General features: G+C 35.1%; 1 protein-coding gene across 2 annotated transcripts; it reads right to left on the bottom strand.

Annotated features, from left to right (window-relative positions):
* Positions 1-569: 569 nt before the first annotated feature.
* On the bottom strand, positions 570-17,142 carry Cnih1 (cornichon family AMPA receptor auxiliary protein 1). 2 transcript variants are annotated; one of them, XM_058584649.1, is made up of 6 exons: positions 16,972-17,142; positions 12,207-12,275; positions 11,914-11,961; positions 8,052-8,164; positions 6,638-6,781; positions 570-4,578 (listed from the first exon to the last, which is right to left on the bottom strand). In XM_058584649.1, exons 1-6 carry the CDS (start codon positions 17,050-17,052, stop codon positions 4,551-4,553), a joined length of 483 nt encoding a protein of 160 aa, XP_058440632.1. In that variant the 5' UTR covers positions 17,053-17,142; the 3' UTR covers positions 570-4,550. The 2 variants fall into 2 exon arrangements, with proteins under 2 accessions (XP_058440632.1, XP_046317110.1); XM_046461154.2 differs by lacking the exon at positions 11,914-11,961 and having other exon boundaries at positions 16,972-17,134.
* Between the last annotated feature and the right edge of the window lie 819 nt (positions 17,143-17,961).

The raw sequence follows: 17,961 nt of genomic DNA, 5'->3' as shown, positions 1-17,961 counted from the left end.
AGTTTTTGTTTATTTACTTGTTTGTTTGCTTAAGAGTATAGGTTGCAACAACAGATTGGCCTTCATTATTTTTGTATTACAACCAAGTACAATTTAAAATCACAATACCTGTAAAACTTTAGACTAAAACTGACATTTACAAATCTAACATTACCAATCTCCTCATATAAATACAGAGCTTACTCATGAATACTAGGGAAAAAATTGGCATGGATTAATCAAATCCTTTAATAATCAATTGAATTTTCAAAGTGCATGCATCTTAATTTCCATAACTGCATATTAAACCTTCTGTATTCAAAATGCTTGACTAAATTGTTTTAATGCCAAGTATATAAGAAAACATCAATTATTCCACAGCAAGGAAACAAGGCATGACACTATTCTGAAATAAAATTGTCCAGTTAAGTTTACTAACCTGTGATTCTGATATTCTAGGAAAAGTATTTTCTCTGCCCAAACTGTGACAGCCCTCAAAACAACGGGGTGGGAAAGGTGAACACAAACTAGCTGTATTTGATGATATTAACACACAGACTCAACCATTACCCATGAATTACACAAAGAAATATTTGAGACTGTTTTTATTAAATGTACAAAAGCAAAATAACCAGCTCTAAGGATAGTAGGGCTACTTAAGAGCATTTTCTTTGGACAGTGATACAGCACCACCAAGCTTAAGATTTTAACAAATTGTGAGCATACAGAGCTAACCACATTTTATGTTTCTCTTGGTAGTTTTAGGGTCTATCTAATTATCAATCTATTTAAGAAATTTTTCTTCTCCAGAATACATAAACATAATCCAAAGAAACTGTAATATTTAGAAAAAGCATTATAAAATATAATTAACATGAGAGATGCAATTTATTCCTTTACAGGTCAAGATGTCTTCTATATTTGTACAATGTGCACTAAGAACATTAATGCAGAACAAAAGCCTCACTCCAACACTGCTGACTGGTATTCGTACGTGGTTAATACTATTTTCCAAAACAAAAAGTTATTTACTTCTTTTTTAGACATTTATCTTTCTGAATCTTAATCAAAGTAAAATTGTTCTAAGAAATATGGTCAGTATATCCAGAAATAGAGCCACGCTTTTTCTCTTGGCATCACTCTGGGGTATTAGTTCAGAACCATCTCCTCTAAGTTTTACAACTAGTACCAGAGACTTTCTAGCCACTGGTCTGACAAAGATCAATGATGGGTTTGAGCAAAGAACTTAAAATTATTTGAGACTAACAGTTTTCAGAAAGGATGAACATGAGTACCTTTATGAACAATGTTTGACAAGGTACCAGTATTTTTCTTTCCTCTCTAAAATGAGGGAAATTGTTTTTTAATATAAATCATTATTTGAATGGGCTTAATATATCATAGTGCTGTGATATTTTCACACCTAAAATGAAAGCTCACCCATGCAGAGTAGAAAAGATACGCAGATGTCACTTTTTGCTCCATGACAATAATATTCTATGAGCAGTATTCATAAATATATAATTAGAGAAGTGTTATATAAAGAAAAATATTTTTCCACATAGTTTTATTTCCTTTCTATGCAAATATAAGACATACCTTCAAAGTATGTTGATATAGGGAGCAGAGGAGAGCTCTATAAGCTCTTAGCATGAATGGTCCTCAAGTTGAAAAATACTGAACAGACTTTCAAAGAGAATCATGCAGCAAACTGCCCTGTACTTTGTTGCCTGAGAAGAGATCATTATCACAAATGTTTTACTAATACTCGAAAGAGATTTATCTGTTCATTTCCGATTACTTTCCCTTCCCATTAAAAATAACTCAAACTTCTTATTAACAATTTGTCTATAGCCTGGAGTGAAACTCTCCTTTACCCTACAATGAGGAGTGAAGGGGATCAGTTAAACATTGTGAAAACCATCAAATGTCATTAATAACATTTAGATACAGGTATTCAATAGTTTCTACCCCTACGTCTACTCAGTACTAAAGTGACCTATTACCATGATATAGTATTACTCAACAGAATAACTGCTAAACAGACTACATTAATAAGACTTTTAATTCCAGAGACTCTGTAGTATCCATAGCAACAAAGAAGTGTTGGTCATAGCTATAAATGTAGTTACACTAGACGTAATAAAGTAGGTGCAAATAGGGAAAACATCTGAGAGCTACAGAGTTCATAAAGATAAAATGAAGCATATAATATCAAAAGAAATTGTAATAAGGAAAAAATTAAAAGAGTAGGCATTTGATATAAACTGGAAAGATTATAAATCTAGGCTAACTATGCTTTAGCTGAACCTACAGGAATAATAGAAGTAAGACTAGGGCCATCCCAAACAAAGAAGAGAACAAACCCAATTCAGAGCAAGGAAATGAGCCAGTAGAATATTGTCAGGTATAGTATTGTTTCTGCTTTCACAAAAAAAGGCAAAAGTGGGCAGATATTATTAGAGCATCCAGGTACTCAATCATTTAATCACTTATTGCGTAGGCACTAACAATCTACCAGTGAAATGGATGAACCTCACTGTGGAGATCCTTGAGGATTCAGATGAGGACATTGAATTTTTGACAGCATGAAAACATGGCTTCCAACCAAGAAGCTTTTCATTAATCCCAGAGAAGATTATAGATTATTATAAGAATTTTGCTAAAACTTATAAAACAAAGTAGTATTTGCTAAGAGAGCAGGGGTTCATAAAAATACTTTATGACAGGAATACTAAAATTACAGTCTCAGGAAATCTATCTGTATTGTAGACTTGGCCAGATCTTCCATAATCAAAAGTACTTATTGGGGAATGGGGAGTGGATGCTGGTACAATTAAATGGATCAGAAACTAAATGACTGCATGAATCTTCAGTGCCTAGTAAGTGCTCAGTAAATAATTTACTGCACAAACTGAAAAAGTCAGTTCCCTTTAGTGGTTCTCCAGACTATAAATTAAAAGGCCATTAAAGTTTTCCTTGTTATGAAATGGTTTGACTCTTCTCACCCTTCTGGTTCTACATTTTCTTATTCAATGTACTCACCCGAATTACCCAATCCCAAAATGTTAAGTTACTCTCACAAAAGTGAAGGAGGATTATTTCCAAGCATTTTTTCATTTGTAGAGAATAAAATAGCAACTAATACAAGAAGTTCTTAGAATCAGACTTCCACAACATCCATCAACCTCCTTGGTCATTCTGGGAATTTCCACTTATTGGTTATCTTCCTTCAATGCTATGCTCAAGAAACTTCTGAACCACTTACATTATTTCCCATTGCTTTAACTTTCTCATCCCAAATAAATCAGAAGAATGCTCACAAAAGCATACTAGCCATAATTTACTTTCTTCATGAAAAGCCGCAAAAACTCAAAATTTATGTGTCATTTTACCTTAAAATGAGCCATTTCAAAAAGAAAAAATTTAAAATATTTTAACTGCCACAATAATTTTTTCTTTTTTAATTGGCAAGAGAAAGGATAATGCTGCACCATCAATAGTTAGGAATCTTCTCAAATGACAACAGAGATAACGTGCTTGGCCATTTAAAGATCTGGGAATTTTTAGAAAAACTATAATGTAATAATACTCTATTTTTTTCAATGATATTCATGTCTCTAATATGGATCAAGCAAATGTGAGGAATAGCTATTTGTAATCTTTAAAACAATGCACTGAAAATGAGTCAATTTCAGAGTTTTATTGTATTGCACTAAAGGAACAGCAGGATGGTTATACAATTCTCTCTCGTTGTTTTGAAAATCTAAAGTACTTGCAAATTCTTAAGAATACCTTTACCACCAGATTAAAACTGTAAGCATAATATAACCAATTTCTTAATAAGTAATGTCTTACAAATAAAAACACATTTAAAATAGTTTTAAATGCATTCTTCACAAGTAATTCAGTATATATTTTTATATCACGTTCACTTATGCTTAAGAATTAAAGCAAGTATATTACTCTGATGGAAATATGGGAAATCTTTCATTCATGCAATATACAGGGATAATATTCAAGTTGAAGGGAAAAATTCCCACTCTTCTTATTTTTGTAAATGTATCCATATATAATCATCTACATGATAAATGAGGAAACCTATAAAGTTTCCCACAAGTCAGATACATATTTTCAATTCATCAGAAGCACCTGATAGCTACAGCTAATTTATAATTAAATGGTATTTCAATAAAACCAAAATGGGCCCTACAAGTTCCTATAAACAAAAGTTTCCAATGGACTAAGGACAGTCAGTAATTAATGCAATCATTTGAGGATTATGGCTGTTCCTTAAGGAGTGCAAGTTCAAACCTGTCAACACCAAAGGTAATAATTTTATATTAATTTATACATAATTCCATTTAAATTCTTTATCCAAGTATAACATATGAAAACAGTCTTTCCACAAGCAAAAAATGTGGAAACATTTAAAAAATAAGGAGTCATTTTTTAAAGTAACTGATCAGATTCCATAGGCTACTCTTGGAAACAGGATCTTGCTGGATAGAATCCCCTCATTTGGTGGCTGTTGCATGCACTTAACTGCACCAATTCTTCTGTGTGTTGTTCTAAGAGCTCACCAAAACATAGATCATGCTGAAAAGAAGAAAGAAGCTATTAATTCAAACATTCCTAATTATAAAAATTTAGTGCACAAAAAAGTTAAGCATGCCTTATACAGCAAACTAATATGTGGTACCATTCCATCAGAGAAAATGAAAAGACTAATGACAAGTTCAGTGTGATTTTAATTTACATTTATGGACTTTTGCCTAACATGACTTGGCTCAGTGCATGTGCTATAGTTGTCCCCTATTTCCTTTCCAATTTTAGCATGCAGAACAGCACAGCTGAAAGCTTAATAGGGATCCAAGCTTAGAGGAGCAATCTAAAACGCACTCTCTGGAGTTGAGTCTAATAATAGGAATGAGCATCTCTGGAGAGCTCACCGTATGCTGGGCTCATTAGGTCCCTCATATGCATTATCTCACTTAATCCTCCAAGCAGTCCTAGGAGGCAGATATTGTCATTATTCCTATTTTCAGAAGGAAATGGTCAATTGAGGAATATTCCCATTAAAGCCTATTGCTTATAGCCTTTCTCTAATGGGAAAGGGTCTAAGCAGGAGAAACAGGGTTTTAAAAGAGTACAAACCAACAAAATAAAGGCAGTAATAAGCATTTGATTGAGGCCTACAAGGTCCAAGAGCAATTCTACATAAAGAATTATGTGGGAAAGAGACGCATGGTTTAGAAAGCACATTCGTATCTCTAAATGGAAATATAAAGCAAGGAATTGAGAAAACTTGGTAAATGAGTTTTAAAAGAAAACAGATGTTCTAGTGCTACCACATCCTGGTGAACATTTCCCCACAACTGCACATCTCCAAATTTATTATTCAGTAATTCATTTTTTCTTTCTTTCAACAAATACATTTTAAATACCTAGTACATGCCAGCAGTGTTCCAGACATTGTTATAGAAACTTACAAAGTGAAAATTAACAGGAAATTAGACCCCATGAATTTCACTGTTTAGAACCTTTCACTATCTTTGTTTCACATATAGGCAACATCTACAGATGTACTAAGGATATTCATTTTCTCCATCATAACCTCTGAAACAACTTTATTGTAAATTTCAATCTAATACTTCATTCATGCTTTCCTATGATTAAACATTAAATGATGTAAGGAAAAACCTATAGGATAATACTTCACAAAAAGGAGAAGGAATAGAAACTGAATTATTTCAACAATTTCACCTTACATTGATATTTTTTAAAAATACTTTGAAAACAAGTGGAAAAGCCCTCTCCGGTTTATTTATATAGCTTAAAGAAAAATTCTAATTCCACACCTAACAGTGTCCTTTTCTAGTATTAACAAGCAGTCATTTAACTGTACTTACAGTACCCCTCGAACAATAGTTCTCAACCAACACACTTTTGCACCATGGGGCATTTGGCAATGTCCAAAGACATTTTTGGTTTTTACAACTGGGGGAATAAGTATCAGTAGCCTCTAGCAGGTAAAGGTCAGGGGTGCTGCTGAACATCCTATGACCTACAAGGCAGCCTCCCACAGTTAAGAATGATCCAGTACAGAATATCAATAGTACCAAAGATAAGAATTCCCAACCTTGAGGAACAAGGAGATAAGTCCATCACTGTATAAAGTAGAAAAAAATGTTACTGCAACTGTAGTGTACAACTATTTTTATTTTGCTGGTCCCATTCAGATCAAGCAAACCAGAAAATAAAGAGTAGAACATACTATTTATAAAGAATGGTAAGGCAAAAAAATTAAACATTATACCTGGAGAGATACTGAAACCAGGGAGAAATACTTATTTTGCAAATTTGCAGTCTTATCTTCTCAATACAATCACTTTGCCATGGAGAACAAGGACTGTTGTTTACCAGTTAAATGTGTCTGCAAATTTAGGAAGCAGTATCTCTGCATGCCAATTTGCTGCTTTAACATGTACCTGTGTATTTCTCTTTGAATGTGTGGAAATTTGCTGGTGTGCACTGTGTTATTAACAGTTATCACTATCCAAGACATTGAGTTATTCTTCAAGTAAAACCCATATAATGTCTACAAATTTCTTAGGCGGCATAGTAAAATCATTTTCATTTTCATATTTATACTTACCCATACAGGTAGTAAAAAAATGCTAGAAGGTAAAAAGCTAACTTGCACCATCCTTCTTTCTGACAGTATGCTAAAATATCTGCATTCATGATGGTTGTAGGGTCATAGAGTCCCGGTCCACTCATCACTGGTCTACTCATGTACCTGGAATAAACACAGTCCATTAGCTACTCAGAAAGGGCAGCAAACCTTCTGGACAGGAAGAAGGATTTCTCTGCTCAAACATTTTGTTACAATGAGAGGTCAGATAGGGAATCAAACTTACTTATAGGAGCAATTCTTTCCTTTATCATCTTAATTTTAAAACTAGAGCCCCTAATAAGCCGAACAGGATAGCTAAACAAATCATCTAGTATCTGTATTTTCAGAAATTCAAGAAAAATAGAATTGTAAAGAAGAAACCAGGTCCTTCTAACTTTTATATCTTGCTATAATTTTAGACAAAAGTGTATAAGAATCCTTCACCCAAACATTCCCATTTACCTCACCTGCATTATCCTTCTCTCTCTCATTTTACTTCTAACCATGAGTGCCTTTTTCTTTGAACCACTTCAGAATCAGGTACACACATTATACCACCTTGCTCCTAAATATTTCTTTAGTGTATACTTCCTAAAATCAAAGGCAAAGAGATTTTGGCTTGTCTATTTAAAGCAAAAAACAATAATTCCAGCCGGGAAAAGTGGCACATGCCTGTAATCCCAGCGCCTCAGGAGGCTGAGACAGGAGGATCAAGAGTTCAAAGCCAGCCTCAGCAATGGCAAAGGGGCTAAGTAACTCAGTGAAACTCTGTCTCTAAATAAAATACAAAATAGGGCTGGGGATATGGCTCAGTGGTTGAGTGGCCCTGAGTTCAATCCCCAGTACCAAAAATAATAATAATAATAATTCCATACAGGGTAGATATAAGCATTTGAAGTTATAAAATATGGTTATCTTCCGTAAGTACATAAATGGTTGTAAAGTCAAAGTAAATGTGACGAAAGAAGAAATGCACCGTATATTTTTATTTATATGAAGTTTAAAGACAGGCACAACTAATCTAAGTAGACAGAAGTCAATGGTCTTGGCAGGTTTGGGAGTTACTACCTGGCACAAGGGAGTCTTCTGGAGGCTGAAACTGCTGTATGTCTTGATCTGTGTGGTGTTTCACAGATGTATGAATACATAAAAATTCATTAAGTTGTACACTTTGGGCTTGTGCTCATTACTATACAAATCATACCTCACCTATTTAAAAAATCCTTTAAAAGGTAATGACGTAAGCTCGTAAGAAGTATTAAAGTTATTTGTTAATCCATTTGATATTTTTAAAAATAAGTGCTAATTTTCAACTGTCATTTAGGTGAATAGAATACCACAGTATAATTAAACTTTAATTAGGAAAAATATTAAAAGTATATCTAAATATTACCTCCAAATATGATATGCCAAGAGGGGCATATTGAGACCCAGTGTAAGCCACTCTGCTGCACAAAGAAACATGACACAGAAGAAAGCATGGATGAGGTACTCTGGAAGTACAAGCTGGAAGAAAAATACAAGTCCGTTATGAAAATGTTTTGGCAGTAGATCAACTGATAATCTGAAAAGCAGGAGGAAACCAAATTTCCAATAATTAAAAAAAAAAAAAAAAAGCACTGTTTCCTTAGAATCAGAAATGAAAGATGCTACTGAGCTTTATCTCCATATTTGGCTTTTTGTCAAAAGCAGAATTGCAAGCAAACTGACCAGAGGATACATAGTTTGTACTAAAAGAGTAAGATATGACTTAAAATTTAAAACCCAAATTCTTACAGCAGCACATTAAATTATAGAAAGTAACCATCAGGGTTGTTCAGTTACTTGCTAGTCAGTTGGAATACTTTTTATTTCCACAACTTAAAAAATGACAAAAATACAAAAATGAGTTATCTGATCACATGCAACATGATTTTTTAAAAATCCACAAAAACAAAACTCCCCTTTAGAAGTTTATACATTAGTGTTTTTCAGCCTTTAACAAAAACCAGGAATGCTACAAATACAATGTCTAGCAAATCACATCACATTACCACAAAAGTAATTTTTTAATGGAAAGCCAACCAGCCAATAATCTCAGCACAGGGGGGAGGAACACTAATATGCACAAATGCAAATGATGTGCTTTCTGCAATGTAGGAGGGAAAAGACTGAATTTTTAAACATAAAATTAGAATTTTCCAGGTTCCTGAATTCTCATCCTTACATTGCCTTTCAGTTCCTTTACTCCTGCTTGCCAGCAAAATGCTACATGGCAGAAGACAAGGAGAAATTCAGAACTCGAAAAAAGCATAAATCTTTTGAAAGTAAGTAGTATTGAGTGAGAAAAATTAATTCAAGCAAAATGCTTTTTATAAATGACCAAGACTTACTGCTTTATTTTAAATCATCTTTCTCATCCCAAAGATTTCAGACTAATGATTTTGTTAAATAAAAAGACCAAAACCTTTCACTGCAAGTTTCAGCCAAAAAAATCTCCCAAAAATCACAGCTACAAAGCCAGTTTCACAAATGCTCATTTCATACCAAATTAAAATCATATGAATTCTCCACATAATCAGATCTTTCCTGAAGGGAAACTGTGGCTATAGAAATAATATAATTACACCACACATTGAAGTCCATTTTCTAACACTCACTCCCAAATTTTCCAGTTGAAAGTTAGAGTGAACTATTTTTTTTTTTTTTTGATGGTGCTGGAGATGAAACAGTGCCTGTGCATGCTGGGAAAGTGCTCTGCCACCTATAGTCCTAGAATGTACTTTTTAATGAATACTATCTTAAATGAAATCTTGGTAAAAATCAACTAATCTATGCCACTAACCAGAAGTTTTCTTCAAACTTAAGCAACAGAATAAATAACAAAGGTAAATTCTGCATATAAACTCATAAATAAAAGAACCTTTAAGCCAGCATCTATTTAAGATCAAAGTTCTCTAAACAAGTGTCCACAGGACATCTTTGAAATTAAATAACTACAGCTAGAACATACCAAGAAAAATACATATTAGGAGCACCATTAAAGTTGCTTTTATAATACTAATTTAAATTACAGGATAAAATATAACAAAGTCTATTTCAGTCCTCTAAGATCAACTAATACCTAACAATACAAATTATCTTGTAAGGTTTTGCCCTACACTTGCAGACTGAGGTATGGAGAAAGAATGATTTTGAAATCAGGATGACTCCCATTGCACTTAACCAATTTTAAAAAGAGTATTAAAAAGGTAATTGTGACTCTACCAGTCAAACATGAAACAGGAAACAAATTTCACTCCCTCCCTACTCCTTACAAACAGTCCAGAAACATATTACACATTTCTCACAAAAACCAGTCCTTCTTCAATGATAAAATTTCACCACAAGTACAGCAAACATTTTTCTACTCAGGAACCAAAGTGTACACAAAAACTAGTATCCAGATAAAAAAATACCTCATGCAAATATGGCTGAAATGACAGAACTTAAAACATGCAAAAACATAATATTCTCCTGTTATAAAGTTCACATTTTAAAAAATAATATTTGTCTTCCCCCATACTTTGGCAGAACTGTCAAAACAAATTAAATAGGGAAAACTGTCAGATGCACTGCTGTTCAGCCAATTATCGGCACCCTATCCAAAATGCAACTTGTGCTGCTATTATACCGCCCTTCAGACCTCCTGCAGGATCATGATGTCCCCAAGCACATGTCTTTTCTGAGTGAGAATTTCTTTCCATTAAGAAAAGCCAGAAATCACACATTATATATTATAATGAAATTAGTCCCTCTTAAACTTACAGTAATTTAGGAAAACACAAGAACATCAGCTTCAAAAAGTCAGGCTGTCTGGATTCAAATTCTGGTGTCTACCTTAGCTGTGTAACCTTCAGCAACATGCTTCAATCTCACAAAACACCTCAGTTAAGGGTCCTAATCATGAAAATAACAATACACCTACCTATTAAGATTGTCATGAAAACTGAATGAGAAAAGAAATCCAGAGAACGTGCATATGAGCACAGAGCCTGGCACCCAGCAGGCTGATTTCAGCTGAACTGATTTCAGCTATTTAATATGCTCATCATCAATTGGTTATTTCAAGTAATGCAAAGTCAAAGGTCATACAATGCTATTAAGCAAAAGGAGAAATTTCAGTTTCTTAATTTCTTGGTAGCAATTAGTTTCAATTACTAAAGTAAAAATGTTTTACAATACACAGTACTTTCCAATCAGGAGAGTCATCATCTCATGTTTTGCTTCCTAAGAGCAGAGAAGCAGCTAGTAAGTTAAAACTTTTAACTGTTCCTACATCAAAACTGTATACTATAACAGGGCCGTAAGAACAAAGTAGAAATCTATTCCATCATTCACATTTATAAGAAAGTAGCCAACTGAGTTTATAGGTGCTTTTCCAAATAAGACCCTCTACTATGCTAGAGCATTAGAGTTTGACACAACTACAGTCTACACAAATTCTAACCTTCAGTAAGAAATTTTTAAAGATGAATTACTGTTTTCTATTACTTGAAGATATACCCACTAAAAACTTTTCAGTTTCTGACCAATCAAGCAAAATCAAACCTAGAAATTAAAGACAACTCCTCCTAAATGAAGCAAAATATATGTATATAAAGCCCCTAACAATAACAGCCACAATATTACTAAATCCATAGCTCAGAACTTAGGATAAAAAATTTAGAGTAGATAGAATACACTAGAAATAACTATGTAAACATTTAGAATATGAATTGTTATCTTTAAAATTCAGGCATCTATAGAGTCCAAAGGATAGCATTACAAGATTCCAGAACAGAGCTATCTACCTAAAAGTCTCTAAATAAACATCAGTTGAAAGACCAAACTAGTTTATTCAAAAACATACATAATTACAGATAAAACTAGATATGGCCGGTGAATCTATACTACATTTGCATACTACTTCATAAGTCACAAACCAAGAATAAACTCACAATCTATTAAGTCATTTTATGTTAACCAACTTCCAAATACAGCACCAAATAATTTAATATAGATGTGCCTATGGCCATAACAAAACAAAAAAAAAATGCATAAGCATTTAACAGCTTTCCCTACTTGACTGGGCCAGCAAGCAAACATTTGCATAAAACATAAAGTTTCATGAAATAATAAACCTCAACAGGCATATGAATGAGCACACTGAACAGAACAGTACAAATACAAATGCCCTAACCCTCCCCATGAAATGAATGCAGCATTAAAACATTAAACTAAAAAGCAGTACACACCTTTAGTGCAATTTTGACTCTTTTAATCTTTTTGACCTTTTCAACTGTCTTTGGCCGACAATGTAAAAAGCAGATTGGAAGAATGTTAGTATGACAGCTGATAAGATCATCAGTAGATTAATAATTGTCAGAACAGTCAAGCATGACAGGAAAAGAATATTTTTCAAATTCTGCCTACTTCAAAACATACAAATATATCATGCTACTGAGAATATTGGCCATTTTCAAAATATATCAAGTAAAAAGCAAATACATTTTAATAATCTAAAGATACATCCTATATTACAACTTACAGGATTCAGGGTATTACACTGGTCTATAGGATTCTTGTAATCAGTCTTCAGCTCATCAAATGCTATAATCTAAAATAAAATTTAAAAAGTTAGAACCACTCATTTCAATAAAAGCAGGAACAAACCTGCCCCATCATCAAATAATTACTGAATAAATAAAGCAAAGGTGCATTTACAGGTACCAAATTTACAGTAACTTCAATATATGCTAAATAATAGTCAGATGTATCAGAATTGGATTTAAAGAACTTGTAATACTTTTATGTCATGACTATTGAAATGATCTGATAAGTAGCTGAGCACGGTGACATATGTATGCTATTCAGGAGGCAGAGCAGGAGGATCTCAACCTCTGCAACTTAGTAAGACCCTACCTAAAAAAAAAAAAAATTAATTTTTTTTAAAGGACTGGGATGTAGCTCAGTGGTAGAGCACCCTGGGTTAAATACCCAGCACTCCCCCCCACACACACAAAAAAAGATAATAATATTAATATAAAGATCTGATATCACTGTGATCATTCTTTAATTTTCAATTTCTTCAATGTCTCTGTTCAAGGTTTTTTTTGTTTGTTTTTTAATTTAAAATGAACTTTCCCTCTCCTACACAACTATTAATACAAACTCCTCTTTATCCTAAAAACCCCTCTTCCTGTATGGACCCCCTCTCTGAAAGTTTTCCTAACTCCCTTGCATAGAAATAACTGCATCCCTGACTACAACTCCATGTTGATAAGGCTATCAATATGGCATTTCTCACAATAAAGAATAGTATAGGTTTGTTCATCCCACTTAACAAAAATGGAGTATCATTTAAAAATATCTGTACATGACCCTGCCCCCCCCAATCACAGTGTTTAGAGAAACACTTGAGATGGACACAAACACTTCAGTGTATTCCCATTTGTGTCCAAACACATAAATTTCTAAGAATACGTTCGTCCACACTATGGAATAATATGGCTTTAACATTAAGGGTTACTAAAACACAGAACTTCAAAGTCAAAATGTACCAATAGAGGCTTTATACCACTCTGTCGCCTTAATTCAGGTGTTAAAGAAACCAAAGCAGCAGGTGTATGAGGGAGCTGTTTTAAGTTGCTGCCACAGGTCACGCACAGGACACGGAACCTAACCTACTTAACCTACTTCCCCCTGGTGGTTTAGGAATAGTATCTATAGATGTTATATAGTATTACTCAACATTATCAGTGATGAAGAGTTATAACATTTCTAGCTTTTAATATGTTTATTTCCCTAAAGTTCTTAGTTTTGTTTTAAAAAAAAAGATTTTTTAAATCTCTAGTAGAATTTTATAAAATTCATCAATCTCCTGTAATAAAAACTCCAACCAGGGGCTGGGACAGTAGTAGCTCAGTGGTTGGAACCCAGTGCCACATATGTGAGGCACTGGGTTCGATCCTCAGCACGACAAAAAATAAGTAAATAAAGATTACGTCCATCTACAACTTTAAAAAAAAATCCAACCAAATAAGAATAGAAGGAAAACAATTAAACATTAAAATGTAATCTTCAGGGGTTGAGAATGTGGCTCAGTGGCCGAGTGCTTGCCTAGCACATATGAGGCACTGGGTTCAACCCTTAGTACACATAACAAATAAAATAAAGGCATTTTGTCCATATACAACTACAAAAAAATTTTTTTTTTTAAAGAGAGAGAGAGAGAGAATTTTAATATTTATTTTTTAGCTCTTGGCGGACACAACATCTTTGTTTTTGTATGTGGTGCTGAGGATCAAACCCGGGCCACACGCATGCCAGGCAAGCGCGCTACCGCTTGAGCCACATCCCCAGCCCCTCAAAAAAAATTTTTAAAAAAAAAGTAATCTCCGGGAGAGCAAAGACTCTGTACTACTATGTCCCATGACCTAAAATATAATATAATACCTATATTTTATAGGCCTGTTTTATAGTGCACATATTTAAGTGTTCAAAAAATTCATTCATTCACACACATTTAAGTGTTAAATGTTCATTTGTTGAATGGCAGGGGATAAAAAAGTGAAGGAAAAAAAAAAACTAGGATAATTATATGAAAAAGTACAGAACTCACCAAAAGGGATTTTTTTTCTTTTCTTTCTTTCTTTCTTTTTTTTTAAGGTACTGGAGATTGCCACTGAGGTATACCCCCAACACATTTTATTTTGAGACAGGGTTTCACTAAGTTGTTTAGGGCCTCACTAAGTTGTTGAGGCTGGCCTTGAACTTGCAATCTTCCTGCCTCAATCTCCTGAGTCCGAGGGATTACAGGTACATGCCACCTCGCTCAGTGGAATTTTCCTTTGCTAATGACTACTAACACAGATAAAAGTTAAATGTATAAATGTGTAATTAGAAGAAAACAATTTCTGATTAGTTATGAATATTGGTCAGCTACATGCTATTAGCTATGATATATCCCGAATGTACTTTACTAATAAAAGTTCAAAATGAAGACTATAATTGCAACAAATGCAATTACTTGCTTAAAACAATATTCAACTTAATAGCAAAATGAATACAAAACTTATTTTTAAAATTAACTTTTCTGATTGGACACTTTCTTCTGGTGATTTTAAGGTCTTTTGAGTACGTTGCTGAACAGATTCCTATTTGAGTGCTGTATGCTAAAAGAGTTTTCAAAATTCTTCTGAAAATATTTTTAAAACTAGCAACTTTTAAACCTTTTGCAGCTGTGCAACTGAACAAAAACATTCACAAAATATTTCACAGAAGTGTAAAAGCAATAAAACAGATAAACCTTTAAAGATGCCAAAGCACACAATTCAAGGTATCTTCAAATTTGATAAAAGCCCTGAAGGAATGACTTCTGCATTTTGGGCTTTTGAACCACCTAGACCTCCAACTCTGTACTACACCAAGCGGATATTTAAACTATCTTAAAAAATAAGGTTATATGGGAAATAGAAAAATTTTAAGTATTTATTTTAAATTGTTTTCAAAAGGATGAAATAATTCTCTGAACTAAGAAATTCCTAAGCATAAAAGTTCTCCACTATTCTGTGATACAAATTTTAAAAATTCTATTAATAGGACTTAAAATTATCAACTTCATCCAGACACACATTCCTTTCAAAGTTGAAAGTAAATCACCCATTTTTTTTAAAAAGTGCAGGTCAGGTTTTCCATAAGTCAAATACAACCTGGTTTAAAAATGTGAAAACATGAAAAAGGTTATCCATAGCTCTCTTCTATGACTCTCCATCATCCTAGAAAAAAAGAACACCCATCAAGCAGAAAGTGATTTAAAGCCATGTCTGTAGATGGAAGAGAACCACACATCTTAGTTTCATCAGAGGCTAAGGCAGGGCTAGTTGGCATCTCACTTTATATTGTTTTTGGTCCTGAGGACTGAACCCACAGGCGCTTTACCACTGAGCTACATCCCCAGCCCTTTCTATATTTTGAGACAGGTTGTTAATAAGTTGCTGAGGGCGTTCCTAAATTGCTGAGGCTGGCTTCTACCTTGAGATACTCCTGCCTCAGCCTCTCAGTGAAACTTAAGATGCTCTTTAAGCTTTTGGTTTCTAATGACAAGATTTTTAGATAGCAGTTACTTCTGACACGTGAACAACCTATGCATGTGGTACATAAGCAGGAGGTTTTAAATAAGTAGAAACACACTTTTAGCAAAAGGTGATGGATGTGATAGCCCTCTACTTTTGAGGCTTTTTTTTTTTTTTGCATATGATACTGAAGCAATTTAATCATTCTGTCCAAGTCTCACAAGCATGGTTGTCATGAAACCTGAGTGAACATGCTCAATCATTCAAATTAATACGAATATCCCAGAAGGTACTAGAACATGGGGGAAGACAAAAGCAAACATGAAACAATTTTTTACGCATGCTGATTTCCAGAAAGTTCTCAATGCTAATTTTATGATAGAAAAACAGAAATCCTTTTAAAAAGTCTTCTTGTAGAACTATGTCACAGTGAACTTAAGACTTGTTCCTTATAGGGCCCAGTAAAGATGTGCAACATGATGCAAGTAACAGAAATAAAACTGTTCTTGAGAAGCTTAAGGTTTCTGAGCATTTTCAAAATCTAATTAAAATTCCCTCTACTAAATCAAGCTCCCCTGAATACAGGGGTGGTTTGGAAGACTGTCTCTTCAGAAACTCTCGCGGATCAAGTAGTATTTAGTGGGAAAGCTCAAGGAGATGCAATTAACAAAGCAATCGATCCAACCGGCATCAAAGTTCACCAGGAAATAGGGTTCCGAAAAATGATGATTCTGCTTGAAAGGCACCCACCAAGTGCTGAAAAGTAGAGTTGGAAATTCATCTAAAAATAGGTTATAAACTATCCCATCATTTGGCCAATGCTCCTGCGGAAACCCTAGAAAGACAATCTACACAAGAATAAAAATTCAGAAAACTTGACGTTAAGTACTCTGTGCGCACCTGACATCCTCCCGGGATGCGGGAAAGCGGGCCGGCGCTGTCCCGAGGGCCCCTAGGCACCGAGGTTGCCCCACCCAGCCTGAGAGGAGTAGCGGGGCGCGGCCTGCGCCCCTAACACCGCCGGCACATCCACTCCCGGCCGCATGCCGGGGCTCTCCTGAAGCCGCAGCCCCCGCCCGCAGGAGAGCGCGCGCAAACCCCGCACTCGGGGCCCTAGCCGCCCTGCCCCATCCCCGGTGCGCGGACCTCGGGGAACCGGCACTGCCGGGACCGCGGGCCCGAAGCGACAGGAAGCTGCGCCACCGCCTCGCCTTCTTTCCCCCGACCCCAGCTACTCACGTGCCAGATGGCGAAGAAGATGAGCGCGGCGGTGAGCAGCAGCGCCAGCATGTAGCAGAAGGCCGCGAACGTGAACGCCATGGCCGGGAAGGAGGAGCTGGCAGCGGCGCCGGTGCCAGCGGAGAAAGGCGGCGCAGGGCCCTCTGGGTAAAACCATTCACTTCCCCCGGCCGCAGCCACGACCGCCGCCGCTACCGCGACGCCCGCCTTCCCAGCGCGCCTGCGCACCTTTCCAGTCGCGCCGGCGCCCTCTGATGGCCGGAGTCTGCGTCGCACCTGGGTTGTCCACACAGTTGATTGATTTGTCCTTCATTCTCCAATGTGTTTTTGAATAAATATTTATTGAATGAGTGTCTAGTTTGCTGATTTGTACTGTGTTTATACTTGAGATACAAAAATGAATAAGATACTACTTGTATCGAAAGAACTCAGTTTATTACCGGAAATGAACAACTAAATAAATAATGATTGTATTAAAAACCGTAAAGAGATCTCTGTGGGATGCTACCAAAGGTCTAAGAAGGGCTCCCAGCCCACCGTGGAGCTTTTAGGTTAAAAGTATTTCCTAATCCCAGACTTACACGATGAGTAGTCGTCATTCAAGCAAAGAGATGGTAGAATTGGCAAGGCAAGGAAAAAGTTCCCAATGAGCAAAGACACAGAGATTAAAAAAAAGAAAAGGAAGAACAAAAGTTAGGTGTTTTAGGTGAAACCAGAAGCATTTCTGTATTAGTCAACATTATTGCAAGATAGAGAGTTAAGAGTTAGAAAAGAGTTAATCGAAGATCAGTTTATAGAGAATGGTAAATAACTGGCTAGGAAGCTAAGATTCATATTCCCTAAGCCCAAGTTTTTGAAACATTTTTTGTTCATCACACACAATTAGAAAGATTTCTTTCATTGCAACCTAGTGACATCATAAACACATCACATTTCAGAGAGATGGACATCTTGGTATAGAGACAAATAAATATAAACAGAACCAAAACA

This window comes from Marmota monax, unplaced genomic scaffold (assembly GCF_021218885.2).
Source record: "Marmota monax isolate L192 unplaced genomic scaffold, Marmota_monax_Labrador192_F-V1.1 WCK01_AAM20220418_F8-fsc00001, whole genome shotgun sequence".
Taxonomy (NCBI): Eukaryota; Metazoa; Chordata; class Mammalia; order Rodentia; family Sciuridae; genus Marmota; species Marmota monax.
The sequence above is the reverse complement of the archived record's forward strand: the minus strand, read 5'-3'. Positions and strand labels throughout refer to the sequence as shown.